The 19,918-nt window shown below is 41.8% G+C and overlaps 1 protein-coding gene across 1 annotated transcript; it reads right to left on the reverse strand.

Annotated features, from left to right (window-relative positions):
* Nucleotides 1-7,733: 7,733 nt before the first annotated feature.
* On the reverse strand, nt 7,734-18,113 carry LOC147894370 (uncharacterized). The gene is made up of 10 exons (XM_087385231.1): nt 17,149-18,113; nt 16,175-16,269; nt 15,902-15,969; nt 15,701-15,744; nt 13,140-13,217; nt 12,766-12,919; nt 12,395-12,544; nt 11,101-11,217; nt 8,703-8,768; nt 7,734-8,449 (listed from the first exon to the last, which is right to left on the reverse strand). Exons 1-10 carry the CDS (start codon nt 17,460-17,462, stop codon nt 8,342-8,344), a joined length of 1,194 nt encoding a protein of 397 aa, XP_087241357.1. The 5' UTR covers nt 17,463-18,113; the 3' UTR covers nt 7,734-8,341.
* Between the last annotated feature and the right edge of the window lie 1,805 nt (nt 18,114-19,918).

Below are 19,918 nucleotides of genomic sequence, written 5' to 3' on the forward strand. Positions count from 1 at the left end.
GAGAAAACAAGATAGTATGGAGAATAAAAAATTTGATTACTGTAGAATTGATACAATAGATGGCGCTGCCTCCTAGCCATGCACTTCTGTGAAAGAAGCCTCGATGGCATGTTGGAAACAATAGAAGACGGAGGTTGAATGCTAAGGAATCAAGGTTGCTGTAGCCAGTGATGAAATGGGCTTCACGGGCTTGCTCTTATATAGCCACCAGTCGTAGTCGGTTAGGCTCAATTGGGTGGCCGACCCAGTCCGCCCAAAACAGTCGACTGGGGGTCGGTCCCGAAATAGGCCACCGACCATACGATAGAACCGGTGTGCAAAACAGAGCAACTGACCTACGATTTCCGTTCGACCCATAGCCATCCGGGATCATCTGAGGCTCCAAACGGGCCCCGCAACCCGAGAGTGGGCTGCCCCGGGAAATGCTCCGTCTACCCTCAGTGCGGTCAGTCAAAGGATGCCTTCCCGCACTTGCATGTAGCCTAGTTGGCAGTGAGCCAACTCTATCTGAAGTCGTCCAGCCATCAGGCCACACATGGCCCCCATCTGGTGTCCAAACCAGGACCTACTGGATAACCGAGCTACTCAAATGCCTTCTCCTCATATGGGGGGCTTACAAGTAGAGTTAGCTGGTTCCCGTGTAGTTACATGAGAGTGGAGCATTGATATCTAACACATGCTCCTAGCAAATTGATTTTGCAACCATCTAGAATTAACAGTTTCTGCTCACCTCGACCTAGAGAAGGCCCAGACTTGTGTTAGGTAGTCCTTTATGCTGAAGGTGATGGTGATGGTGAAGCTTGAGGTTTTTGTAGAATGATTGAAACATTGTTCTCCAATGCAGCTATGACAACTTCCCCTTATAGCAATCAACTCGTCAAGGATACCCATCAACCCCATTGCTCTTCGCCATTGTTATTGAGATGCTTTTATGGAAACTTAACCTGCATATGCAACGAGTCTCTTTACATGGTCTCACCCTCTGTGACCAATCTCAATTTGCTTCTCAATTCTTCTCTATGGATGATAATACTAATATCTTGGTAGGTGACCGAGATAATCTAGATACACTCATGGAAATATATTCATCTTTTGTTGAAGTTTCAAATTCACGGGTTAATGTCTCTAAGACCACATTGCTGTGGTTGGAGGATTGGGGAGCCCCACCAGACCAAATATCGGCCTATGGTTTCAAAATCATCTCGTCCAGAAACATGTTTAAATACTCGGGCTACCTACTTAGATTTGGAATGAAACAAAGACTAGAATGGTGTCTACAAAAGAAATCTAGAGGAAGTTTCATAAGCGGAGGGACAAGCAATTGTCTTTGCTTGGCAAATTAACTATTCTTTAAACATATCCTTGTGCCCACTTTGGTGTAGTTTCCATTGTATTGTCGTTTTCACATAGCACTCTCTCAACATTTGATAAATTATCCAAATGATTTCTTGTGGAGGGACCAATGGCACTCCTTTCCATGGGAGTATGTCTCTACACTGATGAAGGATGCGGGTGGCCTTGGTTTGGAGTCCCTCAAAGCAAAATGTGATCGGTTCTACAGTAATAGGTGAGGTACTACAAAATGGCAAGAGATCCTCCTTTCACCCTTGCCTATCAAGATCCATTGTTCTGATCTCCTGACCAGGCTGATAAGCATGTGGAGAAAGAGTCTTGGTGATTGTCAATGGGTAGGAACCACACATCTCAGGTGGAGATGGGATCATTGGGATTGAGTATATGGCTTAATAGGGGCCCTTTTAGTAACCATGTCTCTCTTGTATAGATCAGCCCAAAACGTGCTAGGTGCCTCAATGACAAAGCTTTATGCTCATGGTGCTACCCATGGGATCAATAGAGAAGCTGTTAATTAAGCTTCAATGACTCACCTGCTCGGTTTCAATTGTCTCTACTAAAAAATTGCAGTTCGATCAACTCTATCATGCCTCAGGTCTCACTGGCCAACCAATTCAATATTGGCTTAACCATTTGACTTAAAAGGCTGGGTCACTGCATGGGGGAAAGGATTGCATCGCCTTACACTTCCGGCACTAGTTCGGTGTCTATACCTCGTAATGTTCAGCAAGTGTGGAAGAAATGATCTCTTTCGACTCCATGAGATTTGGGAAGCTTGAATTTAGAGAATATGGTTGCAACTCCCTCTCATCGTTTGGATTTTTGTCTTTGGAGGCTCTTGACTTGTAAATACTCTAGATCGAATAACCAAATGGAAGCAAGTTTCGTCACTTTGCTCTTTCTGCAACATCTGCGTGGAGACTCACTTCCACCTATTTTGGGGGTGCATTGTAACCCGTTCCTTATGGAGATTCATTCTCAAATGGCTCACTATAGCATGGATCATCGTCCTATGTTAGTGGAAGATAACCGTTCTTCTATACTTAATTATTTTGAAGAATCCACCTGCTCTTCAAAGGCTATGCCACGTGCCCCTCAAAGGGGAGTCCTCTTCTCTTATGTTCCTTACGGGGGAGATTACCAAACTTGGCACATGGAAGCATTTCTAGAGGCTCGAGGGAGGAGGAGGGAGGTTCGGGGGAGGAGGGAGGAGGGAGGTTTGGGGGAGGTTCAAGGAGAGAAGGAGGCTCGCTGAGGGAGAGAGGAGAGCACAAAAATGCCACATGGCACGAGGAGGCGGCTCGGAGGGAGTTGAAGGACTGGAGGCTACGCAGACTGTGGGTGATGTGGCACTGGACAAAGTCTGTGGGTGATGTGGCACTAGGCAGAGCCACAGAGACAAGGCGATGGATTAAGGGAGCTGTGCATACTCCATGCGGGAGACCAGCGTAGTGGGTCAGAGACCCAGAGACTAGTGCAGTGGGTCAGAGAAGGCACCATGTGGCGGGTCAGAGAAGGAGCCATGTGGCGGGTCAGAGAAGGCAAGTGGCGGGTCAAAGAAGGCGCAGTGGTGGCGGGGACAACGGAGGGCGTGATGTGGCAGGTCAATAGAGGTCGCGATGTGGCGAGGACAGCAGAGGCACAGTGGCAACGACAACAGAGGGCGATGCCATGTGGCATGACAACAAACGACAGTGTGAGAGCAGAACGTACATGAAGCGACCATGTGGCATCGCAACAATAATAGAGACAGAGAGAGATAAAGAGTCGAGAGAGAGAGAGAGAGAGAGAGAGAGAGAGAGAGAGAGAGAGAGAGAGAGAGAGAAGAGGTTTTTATATATTTATAAATAAGTATATTTATATATATGTATATTTATTTTAAAATACAAAAAAATATATATTTATATTTATTTATTTATTTATTTATTTATGAAAGAGAGAGAGAGAGAGAGAGAGCAAGGGGGCGAGCGAGCGAGAATGAGAGAGAGAGAGAGAGAGAGAGGGGCAGGGGGGAGATGAGAGAGAGAGAGAGAGAGAGAGAGAGAGAGACACACACACACACACACAAAGAAAGAGAGAGAGAGAGAGAGAGAGAGAGAGAATATATATAATATAAAATATATTGTATAATAGTATATTATATAAAATATAGTTATAATTGTGTGTGTGTGTGTGTGTAGAGAGAGAGCGAGAGCAAGAGATAAGAGAGAGAGTGAGTGAGTGAGATGAGAGAGAGAGAGAGAGAGCGAGGGAGCGAGCAAGACGAGCGAGAATGAGAGGGGGGAGAGAGAGAGAGAGAGAGAGAGAGAGAGAGAGAGAGAGGAGGGGAAGAGAGAGAGAGAGAGAGAGAGAGAGAGAGAGACAAGAGAGAGAGAGACATAAGAGCGACAGAGAGAGAGAGAGAGACATAAGAGCGACAGAGGGAGAAAGAGAGAGAGACATAAGAGCAACGGAGGGAGTAGAGAGACAAGAAAGAGAGTGTATGAGAGCGGAGGGAGAGGAGGGAGAGAGAGCGAGAGATAAGAGAAAGAGTTAGAGAGAGAGAGAAGTAATATATTTATATTTTATATATATATATATATATATATATATACATGTATATGATATTTATACATATATAATTAGAGTATATTATATAGTTTATATTATAGATAATATATGGTATATTACATTTAATATACTATATTTATACAAACACACTTCTTTTTTGTTATTTATTTATATATCTCTTTGTATATTTTTCATTATATATATATATAGGAGAGAGAGAAAATAAAGAGAGAGAGAGAGAGAGAGATGAGAGAGAGAGAGAGAGAGAGTGAGATGATATATATATATATATATATAGAGAGAGAGAGAGGCAATATATTTATATTATATTATATATATATATATATTTACATGTATATGATATTTATACATATATAATTAGAGTATCTTATATATTTTATATTATAGATAATATATGGTATATTATATTTAATATACCATATATATTTATTATTTATTTATACACTTTTTTGTGTTATTTATTTATATATCTCTCTCTATACTTATTATTATATATATATAGGAGAGAAAACAAAGATAGAGACGAGAGAGAGACAAGAGAGAGAGATAGAGAGAGAAAAGAGAGAGAGAGAGAGAGAGAGAGAGACGATACACACACACACACACACACACACACAGAGGAAGACAGAGATAGAGATAGAGAGGGGGGAGATGAGAGAGAAAGAGAGAGAGAGGCAATATATATATATATATATATATATGTACATATATATCATATTTATACATATATAATTAGAGTATATCATATATTTTATATTATATATAATATATGGTATATTATATTTAATATACCATATATATATATATATATATATATATATATAAAATCTACTTTTTGTGTTATTTATTTATATATCTCTGTATATTTTTCATTCTGTATATAGGCAAGAATAAAGAGAGAGAAAGAGAAACGAGAAAACAAAAAGAGAGAGAGAGAGAGAGAGAGCGAGAGACTCACAAAGAGAGAGAGAGAGAGAGAGGGGTAAGCAAGTAAGAGAGAGAGAGAGAGAGAGAGGACATAAAAATAGATTTATACTTTTATTTATTTAAACATATATATATATATATATGAACATATAAATATAAATATTTCTATATCTATATCTATATATAAATATGTACTATATATATATATATATATATCTACTCTAGACATGCTTGATTCCTTTAGCAATAGGGTTTTGGAGGTCAAGTTAGCTTTGACATCTTTTTTTTTTGCTTATTTAAAAAAATATGTAAGATAGGAATAGGGTTTGACATAGCCAACATATTTGTATATTTTAAAAAACGATTTGCCATCTTTAAAGGGTCTATAATGGATGGATGTGTGTCCTCAATCAAAAAAGGTCATCATAATTATAGCGAAGGGAAAACATAAAGGAATTGATCGCTTGCATTAGTCAGTTGAAGGCGCACAAATCAAAACAATTCATTCCTACAAGATGAACAAGGCAAGTGGTAGCTCAAGAGCATAGAATCAAGACCGAAGATGGAGATGAACTTGAAACTGGGAATGGATGACAGGAGGAAAAGGGTGGAATTCAACAACCAAAATCATGAGGCATTAGAAGACTTATTCGAGCTAGAAGAGATGCATCATTAGAGTACTACATCGATTTTGATAAGAGGTCAATGAGAAAGATGTTCTCACCAAGCTCAATGATTTAAAACAAAAGAATAGGGAGGAAAACTTTGTGCTTCACATGAAGGCGCGACCTTCACTCTTCTCCAAGGTGATGGCTCGATTTAAGAGTTCCTCATAAGTTCTAGTTGGGTTGACTAAATTCTCATATTTTATTATAGTTTCCATACTTTAGATGTAGAAATGGAAATCAATGACACGCTTTTGCATCTAATATATGCTATGCATGGAATATGAAGGACAAAGAGACATCTCTAACGACTTTGAGAAGATTGAAGTCATTATTGAAAAAGATGGGAGTTTATGGTACAAAGACTTATGTTTTTTCGATCCATGAAATAATGTTGTCTGTAATTATCATGAGAAAGATGTGAATGGGAAGAACATTTGTTCCAAGTTTCAGCTTGCAAATAAATTTTACTCAATCATTTCTGAGGTCCTCACAATTTAGTCTCTTCATGGTACATCACTCCATGACTTTAATTTTGGAAGTTGACAGTAAGATGTAATCAAAGGAAATAATTTTATTGGATCTAGTCTTGTCACGGGCATTCTCAGCCCGTGGCATGCTGGGCTGCCCAGTCAGCAAGCAGCCACGTGGACTGCCACGCAGGCAGCCATGTCAGCCGGCTGCCACGTGGACTCCCACGCAGGCAATAGCCAGCACAGCGCAATCAGCAAAGGCACCACATCAGCAAGGGACAAGCAGCACTAGAGTAGGGGGTTCTTGTAGTAAGCTTGTACTTAGAGAGGCTCCTTGCCAAGACAAAGCTAGAGATTCTCATGCTTTCTGGGTTTTTTTCTCCCTCTATAAAGGTGGGATCTATTGAGTGGACGTGACCTTCAACCCAAACCACTGACAAAACCGTGCAATTCTTTCAGACACGAGTTCTTATAAAAAAGGCTGTTGCCTTGTTGCTTACAAAACATAAGCAATAACACCTTTACACATTTCAACTACAGGCCTTCACCTGAGTTGAAACCATAAAGGGATGTGTGTCCTCAATCAAAAAAGGTCATCATAATTATAGCGAAGGGAAAACATAAAGGAATTGATCGCTTGCATTAGTCAGTTGGAGGCGCACAAATCAAAACAATTCATTCCTACAAGATGAACAAGGCAAGTGGTAGCTCAAGAGCATAGAATCAAGACCGAAGATGGAGATGAACTTGAAACTGGGAATGGATGACAGGAGGAAAAGAACGGGAGTAGAGGGTGGAATTCAACAACCAAAATCATGAGGCATTAGAAGACTTAGCCGAGCTAGAAGAGATGCATCATTAGAGTACTACATCGATTTTGATAAGAGGTCAATGAGAAAGATGTTCTCACCAAGCTCAATGATTTAAAACAAAAGAATAGGGAGGAAAACTTTGTGCTTCACATGAGGGCGCGACCTTCACTCTTCTCCAAGGTGATGGCTCGATTTAAGAGTTCCTCATAAGTTCTAGTCGGGTTGACTAAATTCTCATATTTTATTATAGTTTCCATACTTTAGATGTAGAAATGGAAATCAATGACACGCTTTTGCATCTAATATATGCTATGCATGGAATATGAAAGACAAAGAGACATCTCTAACGACTTTGAGAAGATTAAAGTCATTATTGAAAAAGATGGGAGTTTATGGTACAAAGACTTATGTTTGTTCGATCCATGAAATAATGTTGTCTGTAATTATCATGAGAAAGATGTGAATGGGAAGAACATTTGTTCCAAGTTTCAGCTTGCAAATAAATTTTACTCAATCATTTCTGAGGTCCTCACAATTTAGTCTCTTCATGGTACATCACTCCATGACTTTAATTTTGGAAGTTGACAGTAAGATGTAATCAAAGGAAATAATTTTATTGGATCTAGTCTTGTCACGGGCATTCTCAGCCCGTGGCATGCTGGGCTGCCCAGTCAGCAAGCAGCCACGTGGACTGCCACGCAGGCAGCCATGTCAGCCGGCTGCCACGTGGACTCCCACGCAGGCAATAGCCAGCACAGCGCAATCAGCAAAGGCACCACATCAGCAAGGGACAAGCAGCACTAGAGTAGGGGGTTCTTGTAGTAAGCTTGTACTTAGAGAGGCTCCTTGCCAAGACAAAGCTAGAGATTCTCATGCTTCCTGGGTTTTTCTCTCCCTCTATAAAGGTGGGATCTATTGAGTGGACGTGACCTTCAACCCAAACCACTGACAAAACCGTGCAATTCTTTCAGACACGAGTTCTTATAAAAAAGGCTGTTGCCTTGTTGCTTACAAAACATAAGCAATAAGACCTTTACATATTTCAACTACAGGCCTTCACCTGAGTTGAAACCCGAGCAATACCATAGCAATTGAAATCAACCTTAACGAGAAAATGATTAGCCCAGCAAACAATCCAAAACTGTTCTGAAACAAAATTGAAAGGCTGAATGTCTTGGGGAAAAGAATGTAGGGCTTGATTGCAATTCTAACACCAGGAAAAGAAAAACATTTGCATGGAATCATATCACAAGAAAGCTGACAAATCAACTGCAGATGAAACCAATTTTAATCCCCAGCACTACACCTGTCTGTATTCCTTCGAGGGCAGACTGCTCATCTGTTTACAAGTACCCCAGCCACTCCATGCCAGGCACATTCCAGGTAGTATTTGACAATGTAACGACTTTCAGAAATGTGATACTTGCCAACTGCAGATGCTGAGCCAGAATATCTATACTCGGTGCCATGTGGACATAGGAACTGGACACAAAATAAAAGCTATCGTGGACCCATGGACCACGCACAGGTACTGCTTTAGCTACAGAACAGAGGGAACTGCAGCCTCAACAGAAGCAATCCAATCAGCTGCCCTGCCAGATGACTCTGGTTCCAAATGAGTTAGTAATCCCAATGGTGTTATAGTTACCTGTGAATCACATCAATATTTTAGTTCTTGTCTACCATCCTAAAGGAAATTATAACATGGACAGAACTTCTCACTACGCTTACTATGCAGCCAACCATCCTAAAGGAAATTATAACATGGACACAACTTCTCACTACGCTTACTATGCAGCCAACCTCCGTAACATAAAGTCGGAAACTCATCCCTCACAGAACAAAAGTACATGCACCACATTAAAGTAGGAAACACATCCCTCACAGAAAAAGAAACTTACATAGCCTTCTTGTAGGGCTCCAAAGTCATCGTCAATATCCGTATCACCTACCTCAAGTTCAGAAACCTATATCATAACCATGGAAACTAATGACAGCCAATCCTTATGCCCAGACTTCATGTGTTACAACAAAGAAACTCAGAGTTGAGAACCAAAAGAATGCACTCACAAAGCATTAAACCATAATCTCACCATGCATGGTGTCAACTAGATGTTGTTTCATTCCTACTTACATAGTTACGAAATGCAAGCAAGCCAAACAAAGCTCCTAACATTTCATTCCATTTATTGCTAGTTCATCTACAACATTAGCACTCATTTTGGGCAGCTTGAAGAACACATTCATCATCATAATTTCTGTTTGATTTAAGGACGGCTTTGGGCTATTTTGGACACCTTGTTTGTGAGTACTACGCATCATTAAATTTTAAACCCCAAGCACTTCCCAACACCCAACTTTGGAAAAGAGGGACAGGCAGTACAAACCATCCATGATCAAAGTGAAGAATTTAATGGTTTCTTCAGTGGTTATGGACATGACAACAGGTGCAAGGACCATCACAAATGCAGATTGACGTGAGGTTTAGAAGTGGAAAGAGAGACTGATGCTTACACAGTCTTGATTCAAAACCACCTTCAATGATAGATACAAGACCATCAACCTCACAAGGACCTTCGTTCTTCATAATCAATCAAACTCACCCAAGATGGGCAAGACATGCATATGAAGGACTTTCTAACCGCTCATAGGAAACAAACTTGCTCGTTGGTAAGCAATTTAACATGAAGGCTCCTGCATTCATGGTGCTTAATCAGATTCCTCAGAAATCTAAGGGATTTGTGACAGCACTAAATGATGGGGCAGCAAAGCAATCTGCCCACACTCGACGAGTCAAGGGAAACGTTGCTACAAAAGGCAAGTACATAGCAAAAAACAAAAAAACATTATCCCGTATAACGACTTATTAGCAGTAACAAATGAAACAAAGCATAGGACACTGCTACAAGCAAGGTGGAACAAGCAAGTCGATATTCTGGGATGGACCCAGGGAAAGGGGGGAAGACGGGGTTGGCACGCAGCAGGGCGGGGGGGGCTCCCTCTGGGACAAGACAAGGCACTGTGCCAAGGATTGGAAGAGACTAGAATTCCAAAGCTAATGTGGCACCGGTCAGCGAGCTCTTCTTTGTCAAGTACAACTTGGATGAAGAGTAGGCCAAGCTAGTGCAAACATTGCCGCAAGGCTATGGGAGCTTTGAAAATGTTCGACACAAGCCCACATAGACATATGCCATGGCCATCAACATAGCAAGCCATGTCTAGGAGGAGATTTTGAGACGAAGATTATTGGAGTATTAAGGATGATGATACAATCACAATGCTAGATCTGCTTACGAAGATTTTGGAGTTCAGCAATCTCAGTTCCAAAAGCACTTTGTTCTAGCAACGACATGATATGATTTGGATGGAGGCTGATCGCTTCAATAAGCTCACTACAAGAAGTCCCTTAAGTCTATACCCAAGCTGCCCGCTTATTCATCAAATGGAATTTGGCACGTCAATCAAGACAACAAATTAAGGATCAACTCTTGATGAGCTTTGTTCAACAATTTGGGAGCTTCACTTAGGAACCTCTTTGCTTCATTAAGCTATCAACAAAACTCTTTGGAAACAATCAATCTTCTCTTAACTGAATCATAAAGACAGTATACCTTGGATTCTTCACTATATCCTATGAAAACACACTTCATTGACTTGATATTGAGTTTGATTCTAAGTTCATTTCAAACACGGCAGAAGCCAAAAAGCAAAATAATCTCACAAAGCTTCTTCTCGTGTAATATTTTGCAAAAATGGAAGTAGGACTTCTGTCCATCAAATATATTGTTCTTGCACAGGCTTCAATCCTAACGAGTCTTAAACCTATCTCTCCGTCAAGCATGCATCTCGCAAATTCTGCAATGATTCTATTCTTTCTTTCTGGTGTCAAAATGAAGGATGCAATTATTGAATATATATTCCACTCTCACAATGTCATGCACAAAGATAAGGGTCCATTGTACTGGAATATGATCACAAGCAAAGGATGCAAAATCACTTAGGCAGTCAATTAGGGTCTTCAACTTCAATGCCTAAATAGCCTGATTGTGCTGAAGCAGGGGTATAGCCTGCTTGGGTCAAGGATTAGAGACATTGAAATACAAAGGATACAGATTTCTCAAAACAATTCTGCATAGCAAAGAGAGTGAGGCCAAACTACTTTCTCCTCATCAATATCCAGAGCAGTAGACGCTTCAACTCCTATCAAATTAGAAGACCTTTTTTACAAGAATGACAGATCAAGAGGTGAGAATAATAGCCATTCAGCAAGATTCAAAATCCTGAATTTTCAATACTTACATCATTCAGATAATACTGTTTCTTCTGAGAATTGGAGGGTGGAGAAACATTGTCAGGACCAGCCACTGACTCAATCTCTGTGTTCTTTAAACAAGAATTTTTGCGACGAGCTGCCCCCTGCCAGCACACAAATTGCCACGATATGTGAATGAAATTGAAAGAGCAAGAAGAAGACCACTGTTGGCTTGTGGACATAGAAGTATACATATTTTGTGATTAAAAAGAGAGTTATGGTGGTCTGGATACTAAGAGTCCACTACAGGCAAAAAGAAAATCTACTTAAAGATTCCATGGAAGGAAACGAATTATAATAATAGAATGTAAGCTCAAGCGCGAATGTGCACAAAGAGTTTGGTTGGAACTCAATTAAAACTCACCACCTCCTCTATTGCTCTAGTCCTCATGTAAGATTAAATAAGTCTCATGCTTGAATGTGAACGAAAATTGGTTCGGACTCAATTAAAACGACCAAGGGTTCTAGTGGTAAACCCTTAAGTTCATCAGCCCTGGTTTGGCAAATTAGGATTCCTGTGGGCGTATTGCATGCATGTGTGTGTGCACACACGTGTGCATGATTCAGCCCAGGTTTGGACATTGGAGCACATGCATGTGCACGTGGCATGAACATGTGCATGTGCATGTGCATAGGACATACATACATATAAACATGTATACAGGTCTGATAGCCAGTACCATAATCAGTACAAGTTGGCCCTATTGTCATACCTCTACTCTACTTTTGGATTCATCACTGTGCATCTCTAGACGATAAATCTCTAATCGCTGTCCGGCTTCATGCAAGCTGGATATTGATCTTGTCAATCTGCTGAAAATCAGAAAATGCTCTAGCTTAAAGTCGTAACACATTCTCACTACAAAAGTGCAGAAGGACTAAAACAGAGACCAAGTCTGCCTTGGATAGCTTTATCTTTATCTAACATAGCTGAGAATCCATCCTTTTCCCATCCTTCAACAGAAGGATGTTTGATTCTTTTTATATAAGGCCGTACGAATCTATAATTGTGTGGTGAGTGTTGTGTGCTTGCTTCTGCTTGAATCATCACCCATGCCACATACACATCCAACTTGGTGGCTTTGAGGCATTCCTTCCCCCTGACACATCCATATCGAACTTCGGTTTGAGACATTCCTCCAACCTTGATACCATCTCATCCTACTGGCACAAAGAAAAGAATGTAATATTGCAACATCCAAGCTTCCAAGCTATTGAAGCTCTTGGCTACACTTTCTAACACTAGCTTTTGGTGTTAAAAGTCAAGAGCAAGAAACATACCATAGCAGAAGCAGCTAATCCCAGTTGTGCAAGACGAACCCCAATAGCATTCTCCTTGCACAAACCAGCCCCAGATATGCACCTTTGGGACGTGACAATGCGCCACCTTGCTGAGGACCGTGTTGTTCCCTGCCTTGTAACTCTGAAACCCTGAACTCATTTGCATCCACCACAATGGCATCTAAGCAATTATAGGGTGATCCGAATTTGGTATAATGGTTAAGATGAGAAATCACACACGGTGATCTTTGATGACAAGTTACAACGAGATTTTATATATCAAAATGAAAATCAAAAGGTACGAGACATCCAAACTTCCTAAAGAGAAGGCAAGCCCCCTAATAATTAAAAGAAAAACAAACATGAATAACCTTATGTTGTGAAGGATTTGTTGGAACGTTGATGTTGGAAAAAAAGCCAGTGGGGTACAGTCCTTTTTTTAAGTCACAAAGTGCAGCACGTATTAAAGGTAGGAAAACTGCAGCTGCTACTGCAAAGTCTCTCTCATTGCTTTCCCCGTTTTTCCTGGAGTTAGACAAAAAGTTCATATTACACTAAAAATACACCGAACTTCATAATCCGATCTTGCAAACAAGGCCACAGGCTATAATCTACTCTAAGAATATACCTTTTTTATGGAAAAGACCCATGCTAGTTTGGCCATTATGCATTTAAATGCTTTACCTACCTTCTGAACAAGAAAATCTTAAGCATAAAGCCTAGTTTGAGTCATGCAGTATTGTACCAGTTAAGTGAAAGTGCCATTGAGGGCACACCGCAGATGTATGCTTCACGAGCTCCTGCAACAGTTCCTGAGTAGAATCTGCAAAACGAAGATTTAATATCATAACATGTGCACCATCCTCCAACCATCTTCCCAATTGTTTCCCTCAATCACCATCACTCGAAATGTAGACCTGAACAATGAAAACCTCTTCAATGTGCATGCGCTTTCTCCATGAAAAAAGAGGAGAAATATGTGAAAATAGACTAGATTGCCATGAAGTATGAAATATCAAATAGAGAGCTTTCAAATGACATTAAATGGTAGGAAAACAAAAAGTACTTTTATGCCCCTCTTTATCAACCAACCACCCTTGCAACTAGCAGCATGAGAAGCAGAAATGGCCCTAGCAAAAAATGTATCTCGTAAGAGGTGCCACAGAGAAGCTCTCATCAATCTACTATCTGGTGCTCATTTAGACACATGCACACACACTTTTTTCTTGTAAGAACACACACGAACCCCCCCGCCCCCCCACACACACGCACACAGTTAGTAAAATCCAGATGTCATTATTACAAAGAACAGTCCCAAGAAAAGGGACAGCCAGTTACAAGCATCAGAAGATATGATCATATGACAAGAAGGCAGGATAATCTAGATCCCGCTAATGTAGACAATCATAAAATGATTGCCTTAGTGATGCCCGGAAGAAATGAAATTTAGCCAGAGAGGGATCGCCAAAGAAAAGGGACAACCAGTTACAAGCATCAGAAGATATGATCATATGACAAAAAGGCAGGATAATCTAGATCCCGCTAATGTAGACAATCATAAAACGATTGCCTTAGCGATGCCCGGAAGAAATGAAATTTAGCCAGGGAGGGATCGCCAAAGACTCGATGGTTACAGTCCTTCCATAGAGTCCATAGCGCCCAATAACGAACCCAATAAAAAACTAGATCATATCCCTGCCGAAAACCAAACGACCAGAATCGCTTGTCAAAGCAAGCACTAGGAAAGCAAGCGTATGCACGCACGCACACGCGCACACACACCACGTGTGTGCGCATGCGCACGCCTACACATGACAATTCGAGAAGGTGCTTCCTCATGAAAACTTCAAAGTGTGTGCGTGCACGCCTATGAACTTGTGCCATTCAGGGATTGATCAGTTACATGATCCCTCAGAGCATCACTCCAGGGAGGATTTGTAGACTTCTTGTCGTGGTCTGTCACACTGGCACTAAACTCAGAAAGCGAAGGGCAGGAGACCACCGAAAAAGCAAAAAGCAAGTAGTGACAGAACAAAGACGAAGTGACAAAGAACAAAGAAGCTGCAATACAGGGGACGGACAAGGAAGGCAAATCACAGTAAGCAACCACAAATACCATGACACTCAGCTCCGCACAACAGCCAGCCATAATCCAAGGCAGCCGGGAAAGAACAAACCACAGCTAACTAACTCCGAGCCAAGTGGGAAAAATCATAGAAACCTATGCTAACAAGCTATCTGCATGCAAGCGGGGAGGCAGAGATGAGAAAACAAATAAGCTCACCAACCCAGCAACCAGAAACCTCTTGACAATAGTAACAAACACAGAAAACTAGCAAGAACAAGGTGGTAAACCACTTAGCCCCTGCTAGGGAGAAGAAATCAAAGCAATGGAGGGGAGTCCGCCTGATCAAGGAAGGTAGAGTGAATAAAGAGGGGAAGGAGGGAAGGTGACGTGAATAGAGAGAGAAATTCAAAAATATAGGGACTTGACTTTCTCACAAAATGAAAAATGGGTGTTTAACGTAGAATATGATACCTTAGATCTAGCAGGGTCAACTGACTAGCACTCCAAGGAAACGAAGTGCTAGAACACAAAACCGCAGGGCTATCACTAATGCTTGCACAGATCAACACAACTGTTTTTTCAACCAGCATCCAGTACGCAGGTGCAAACTTTCACAGCACTCAAACACCCTAGAATGAAGCCACCTGATAGCATGAGCTAAAGCAACGAAAAAAATAGCCAGTTTCCATCCAAACTGCTAGCTTTAGCCAACCGATCAAAAGTAACCTGAAGCGAAAAAAACGTACAGAGCAACAGCGAGACAAAATGACAACACAATACACTAAAACAGCAAGCTACACAAAACTGCCAAAATTTCCCAATCTAGCAAAGCTCAGTTGGCAAGGTGAGCTTTGCTCAAGGAGAAGGTCTAAGGCTGAACAATGTGCATGGAGAAGCCAAGACTGCACGAGGTGAGGGTGGCAGCGAGAGGATTGTGAGGGCTCTCTCCACCCCTTCGTTCCACTTGAGCCTAGGTTGGGTATGCCCCTATGGCCAGTTTAAGTTCATTGTGAATGTGCAGTCATCTCTTACTCTGCTCGAGCCATCAAATCCAAGAGTTGTCCTCCTCCAATGTGAAGGACTCACACTATCGTGAGTGTAGAACGTGTGACTATAATGATAGAATAGCACAGAGGGATTAAAAAATGTAGTTTCACGGCTTTTTATTTGCACCATATCAATTTGACACTTTACCATAAAAGCTGGTGGCAAATGAAAATAAGGGCTTGTTAACATACATCTGATATCCACAATTCGATCCTTTGTTTATTCCACTTAAAACCTGCAGTCATACAAACCCCATATATTATATTATTATCTATTACATCTCTGAAGCAAAAAAGCAGTGTGTGCACAGGCTAAAAAGTGAAGGAAGGTGTGATGTCCCTTTCAGAGCAAACGGAGAGGGCTTCAAAACAAGCGTATGTGTCACCAAATACCAGCAATGGTTTCTTCTGTGAGAACAGAACACCTGATAAGCTTAGTGAAACGCAATCTGTCGGTGTTCCTGCAAACCGTATTCAGCATAGGGCACAATATTCAGCAACTCGAGCTCGTACCAGCTAATATCAATAAAAAATCCAAAAGAGCAGCTCATGTTACATAAGTCTCACACCTATAGATATTTAAAGCATGCCTGCAACAAAACAGAATAATGAGAAGGGAGACAAGAAAAAGGATGTTATCATCAGGGTAAGGCCTTGCTGCGTTACCTGACACTTCATAAGCAGTAACTCCTTCAATATCAACCGAACTCACTGCAAGGGTGTCTCGTGCTGTGAAAGAATGACCAATTCCAAACTTCTCACTACACAACAGATATACAGATGATCAATTTGGTGAAGATATGAGAGAAAAAATAAGTGCATCAATTTGGGCTTCAGAGTGTTGCCATAAATATATGTTATCGTATGGCATCGCATACAGGCATATTCGTAATCACACACTCACATACTATAACACAGGGCTAGTGCTACCATGCAGAGCTTGATTATCTTAAGCACAGCAACCAAGCTTATTCATGCGGACATGTTTTTCTTCGTATATCAGTGTACAGAAGTTCAGCTTAAAATTGCTCCCCGCAGAACCTTAAATTAAGAACTGTGACCACTATCTTAAGCCACATCCAACTATTCTATGCATTGCTCCTCAATATGTATGTCCTATATATGATCCTCTTCTAGCTAACGAACCTGAAACTGCTTGAGCCAAGGTAATGCCCTTCAAGTTGAGGCGTTAATTATTTTCGTCCAACCCCGCATCATACTAATATTAAAGAATGCAAGCGCACAACAAAGGGAAAGAGTATGCTTTCAAAGTTACAGGAATACAAGCGTCGGTCTCTCCCGCAGAGAAGCGGGGAATACTGAAAAGCTCGGGATTCCGGCAATTCAGGAATTTCCACATGTACTCTAAGCAGCAGGCCGAGATAACTGACAACGAAAAATTGGCAAGCGCAAAACCAAGTTCTATTGCGTCAGGCACTTCTCGAAACCATATCGCTGACTCTTCCACCCGGATCACATGGTTCAGCCATGAGAACAAGAATAAGAATCCCGCATCCACAATGGTGCACTCCCAACTGAGACCAGCCAACTTGAATATATGGAGAGGAAAAGCATCTGCAAGATTCTACTGCAAATTTTCCTATTCCCCTTTTTCTTTCGAGTTTGAAATAGGAACTTACGAATCGGGTGCACAGACGTAAACATCGCAGCAGCCGCCACGAACCAAGGCTTCCACCAACGCTCTTAATCCTGATGCTTGAATGCCATCCTCGTTTGTTACCAGCACGGCAGGCCGGTCATCTTCTTGGGCGAAGACACCGATGCTTTCAGGCTCCTCCGACTGCGGACGGTCTGTGGCGCCAAGGTGCTTTCTTTCTGCAGGAAGTGCGTGAGGCAGCTCACTCGTTGTTTGACCCTGGCGAGTTCTCAATACGTCCTTCAAACTAGAGATAAAATGAGGGGCATCCCCAGGTCCTTTCTCAACAGGAGCCATAAAGAACGCAATGGATTTGAAACTGAGAGCAGTGGTATCACCACATAGCTAAGGAAATGAAGGAGGGGAAGGATAAAGGCAATGTTTCAAGATAGCTGGAGAGATTGACGGAGCTGAGTAGCGATCGGTGATAGACGTTGTATTCCAATCTGAATGGAACTGCCGTCCTGACTGCATTTGTTTGCAATATTGCTTGCAAGATCCGATCAAGTGAGCTTTCCGGCGCTTTTCTTTCCCTGTTTCCGTTCCCCGTTTGCAATACCCTATCAAGCGAACGTTTTGCAGCTTCTTTTAGGTTCTGTAGCGATCTTCTAAAAAAGAACTATCAAGCTTCTTCTTTCCTCGCTTCCGTTCGCGTTTTGCCTGGAATCTTCAAATCGACAGGACACGGCTGCTGCGTCTACAGCCTGTATCGTACCTTTGATGTTTCTGTGGAGAACGCAATGAAGTCTTGGATCAAGCGTGGTAAAAATGGAGGGGGTCGAAAGGAGCGAGAAGCCGGGGAAAACCTCTCGATGAGCGAAGGGCGTGCATTAGAAAGAATCTGAAGACGGAAAAGATGGACAGGGAAGGGAGAGGGAAAAAAGAGGAGGAGGAAGATGGGAAAAGAGGAGATGGAACGGAAGTTTCAATCTTGCAATCGGGTTTCTGCTGCTGCTTCGTTCTTGTTTCTGTTGGTCGTCTTCTTCTTCTTCTGTGCTTCTGCTTTCTTCTTCCTTCGTAATTTTGCCACATGGATATATATTTTCTTAATTCCACGTCATCCTTCCACCTGGCACCCCCACGTTCCTTTGTCGTGGCCTCTCATCAATCCAACTTGCTTCCCTCTATCAATCACCCTCATCTTTCGGATTCCTCACTCGTTCAAACGGACTCCACACCCTAGTCAGTTCTCGCCTGATTACATGCCCCCTTAACTCCCCTAGGTTCCCGGCGGCAAACTTAGCTTGCATGTGCCCCTCATTCCGATAACTCCAGCCTTCACGGATTTCAATCGGAAACCTCTCATGTGCCCAATCTAGCCTGTCTCTGTTTTTTTTCCTGTCAAGGGTTTCCATCCCCCCCCCCATCCCAATTTTGCTTTATCTTTACTTAGGGCACACTTCTCAACTCAGACAGAGGGGTTCACTAAAAAGGGGGAATTCGTTCATCTAGTATAGCCCCACATATGCTAGTGGCTTGCCATCAATGGTTGACTTCTAAACTCCTTGCCGGATTCAGCATTTGCCTACTAGTTTAGCTTTGTGATAATCCCCAACCTTGGGTTGCTAGGTCACTCCAAACATGTTCGCATTTCAAGGGAGTCTTCCAACTTAGCAACCTGGAGCAAACCTTCAATAGCCAATGGTTTACCGTGTCAGAAGCCTTTAAGACTTGGTGTAGCTTGGACTAGAACCTTAGGAACAGACACAGTGGGACACAAAAAGACCTTGCCCAGTGGGCAAACCTCTGTCAACAGTGACGAGGGGAGGTCCTCTTAAGAGGAGGGGCTCTCTTGGAGAAGCAAGTTCTCTATGCATTAAATGCTCTTATAGCCAATAGGATGGCCTCTACAAGCTTGACACCTCCTTTACACACCACCAATGGGAGAAATTTGTTGCTTGCAATGCAAGTTGGATCTAACTTGGCCTGAATGTGACAATTAAAAGCAGTTTGCCGAAGTAGAGGTCATGTGTGACTGTGCCCTTAGCACCACCTCCTCAAAGGCTGAGCTTTCCACATCTCATGCCCCATCTCTCTGCTGAACAGGGGAAAACACACTGATTACAGACTCCCGATTACAGGGCGAAACACATTGATTATAGACTCCTAAGTCTGCAGCTCGTGTCAACCTGCAAGGAGGAGTGTGAATGGTTGGACAAGTTTCAAAGCATCAGGGACAACAATCAATCCGCTTAACAGCACCTCTTTTGCCATTTTAGTGGCAGCCCAACTAACTTCCTAAGAGCAGCCTATTTCTTTGGTTTTTCTCAATTTTCAATTGTGGATACTGGAGAGTTCAATCCTCCTCTGAATATCCATTTGTAAATATTATCTTTTAAATAAGGTTGCTTAGCTGAAAGGTTATGTCAAGCTAAACCATCAGCTCCACATAAGACTAAAGACTAGGAGGTTGTCCATTTTAGATAAGGTATGTACGATTCTCGAAAATGCCAACACACACTTGTGCACATTTATTTGTAACTGTGCACATTGGTTTTAAAAACTTACAGGTTGCAAATTTTGCAGGTTGAATACCAATCAGGGTCATCTATATTTTCTTACGTTATGCATTCAAGTTCATATGCTGCAAGACAAACTATGCTCACAATCATCAAAATTTGCAAAGTCCTATTACCACCATGACAACCATGCTTACGCATAGGTATGATGGGATCCCCATGCTCCAACCCAAGCACATCCATAAGGTTAAATATAAATAACCCAACTTAATGATGCCTTGACCACTTCTTCTC

Source organism: Dipteris shenzhenensis, chromosome 14, assembly GCF_047967505.1.
Source record: "Dipteris shenzhenensis isolate YYH24624 ecotype China chromosome 14, Dip_SZ_1.0, whole genome shotgun sequence".
NCBI classification, from domain to species: Eukaryota; Viridiplantae; Streptophyta; class Polypodiopsida; order Gleicheniales; family Dipteridaceae; genus Dipteris; species Dipteris shenzhenensis.

What these genes read in the sequence shown, in the direction of transcription:
- LOC147894370 (XM_087385231.1), bottom strand. Translation starts at nt 17,462, where the DNA reads ATGGCTCCTGTTGAGAAAGGACCTGGGGATGCCCCTCATTTTATCTCT. An exon ending in CACAGAAGAAACCATTGCTG is followed by an intron (nt 15,745 to 15,901) that starts GTATTTGGTGAC and finishes GTATGACTGCAG; the next exon opens with GTTTTAAGTGGAATAAACAA. An exon ending in CAAATCCTTCACAACATAAG is followed by an intron (nt 12,545 to 12,765) that starts GTTATTCATGTT and finishes AAATGAGTTCAG; the next exon opens with GGTTTCAGAGTTACAAGGCA.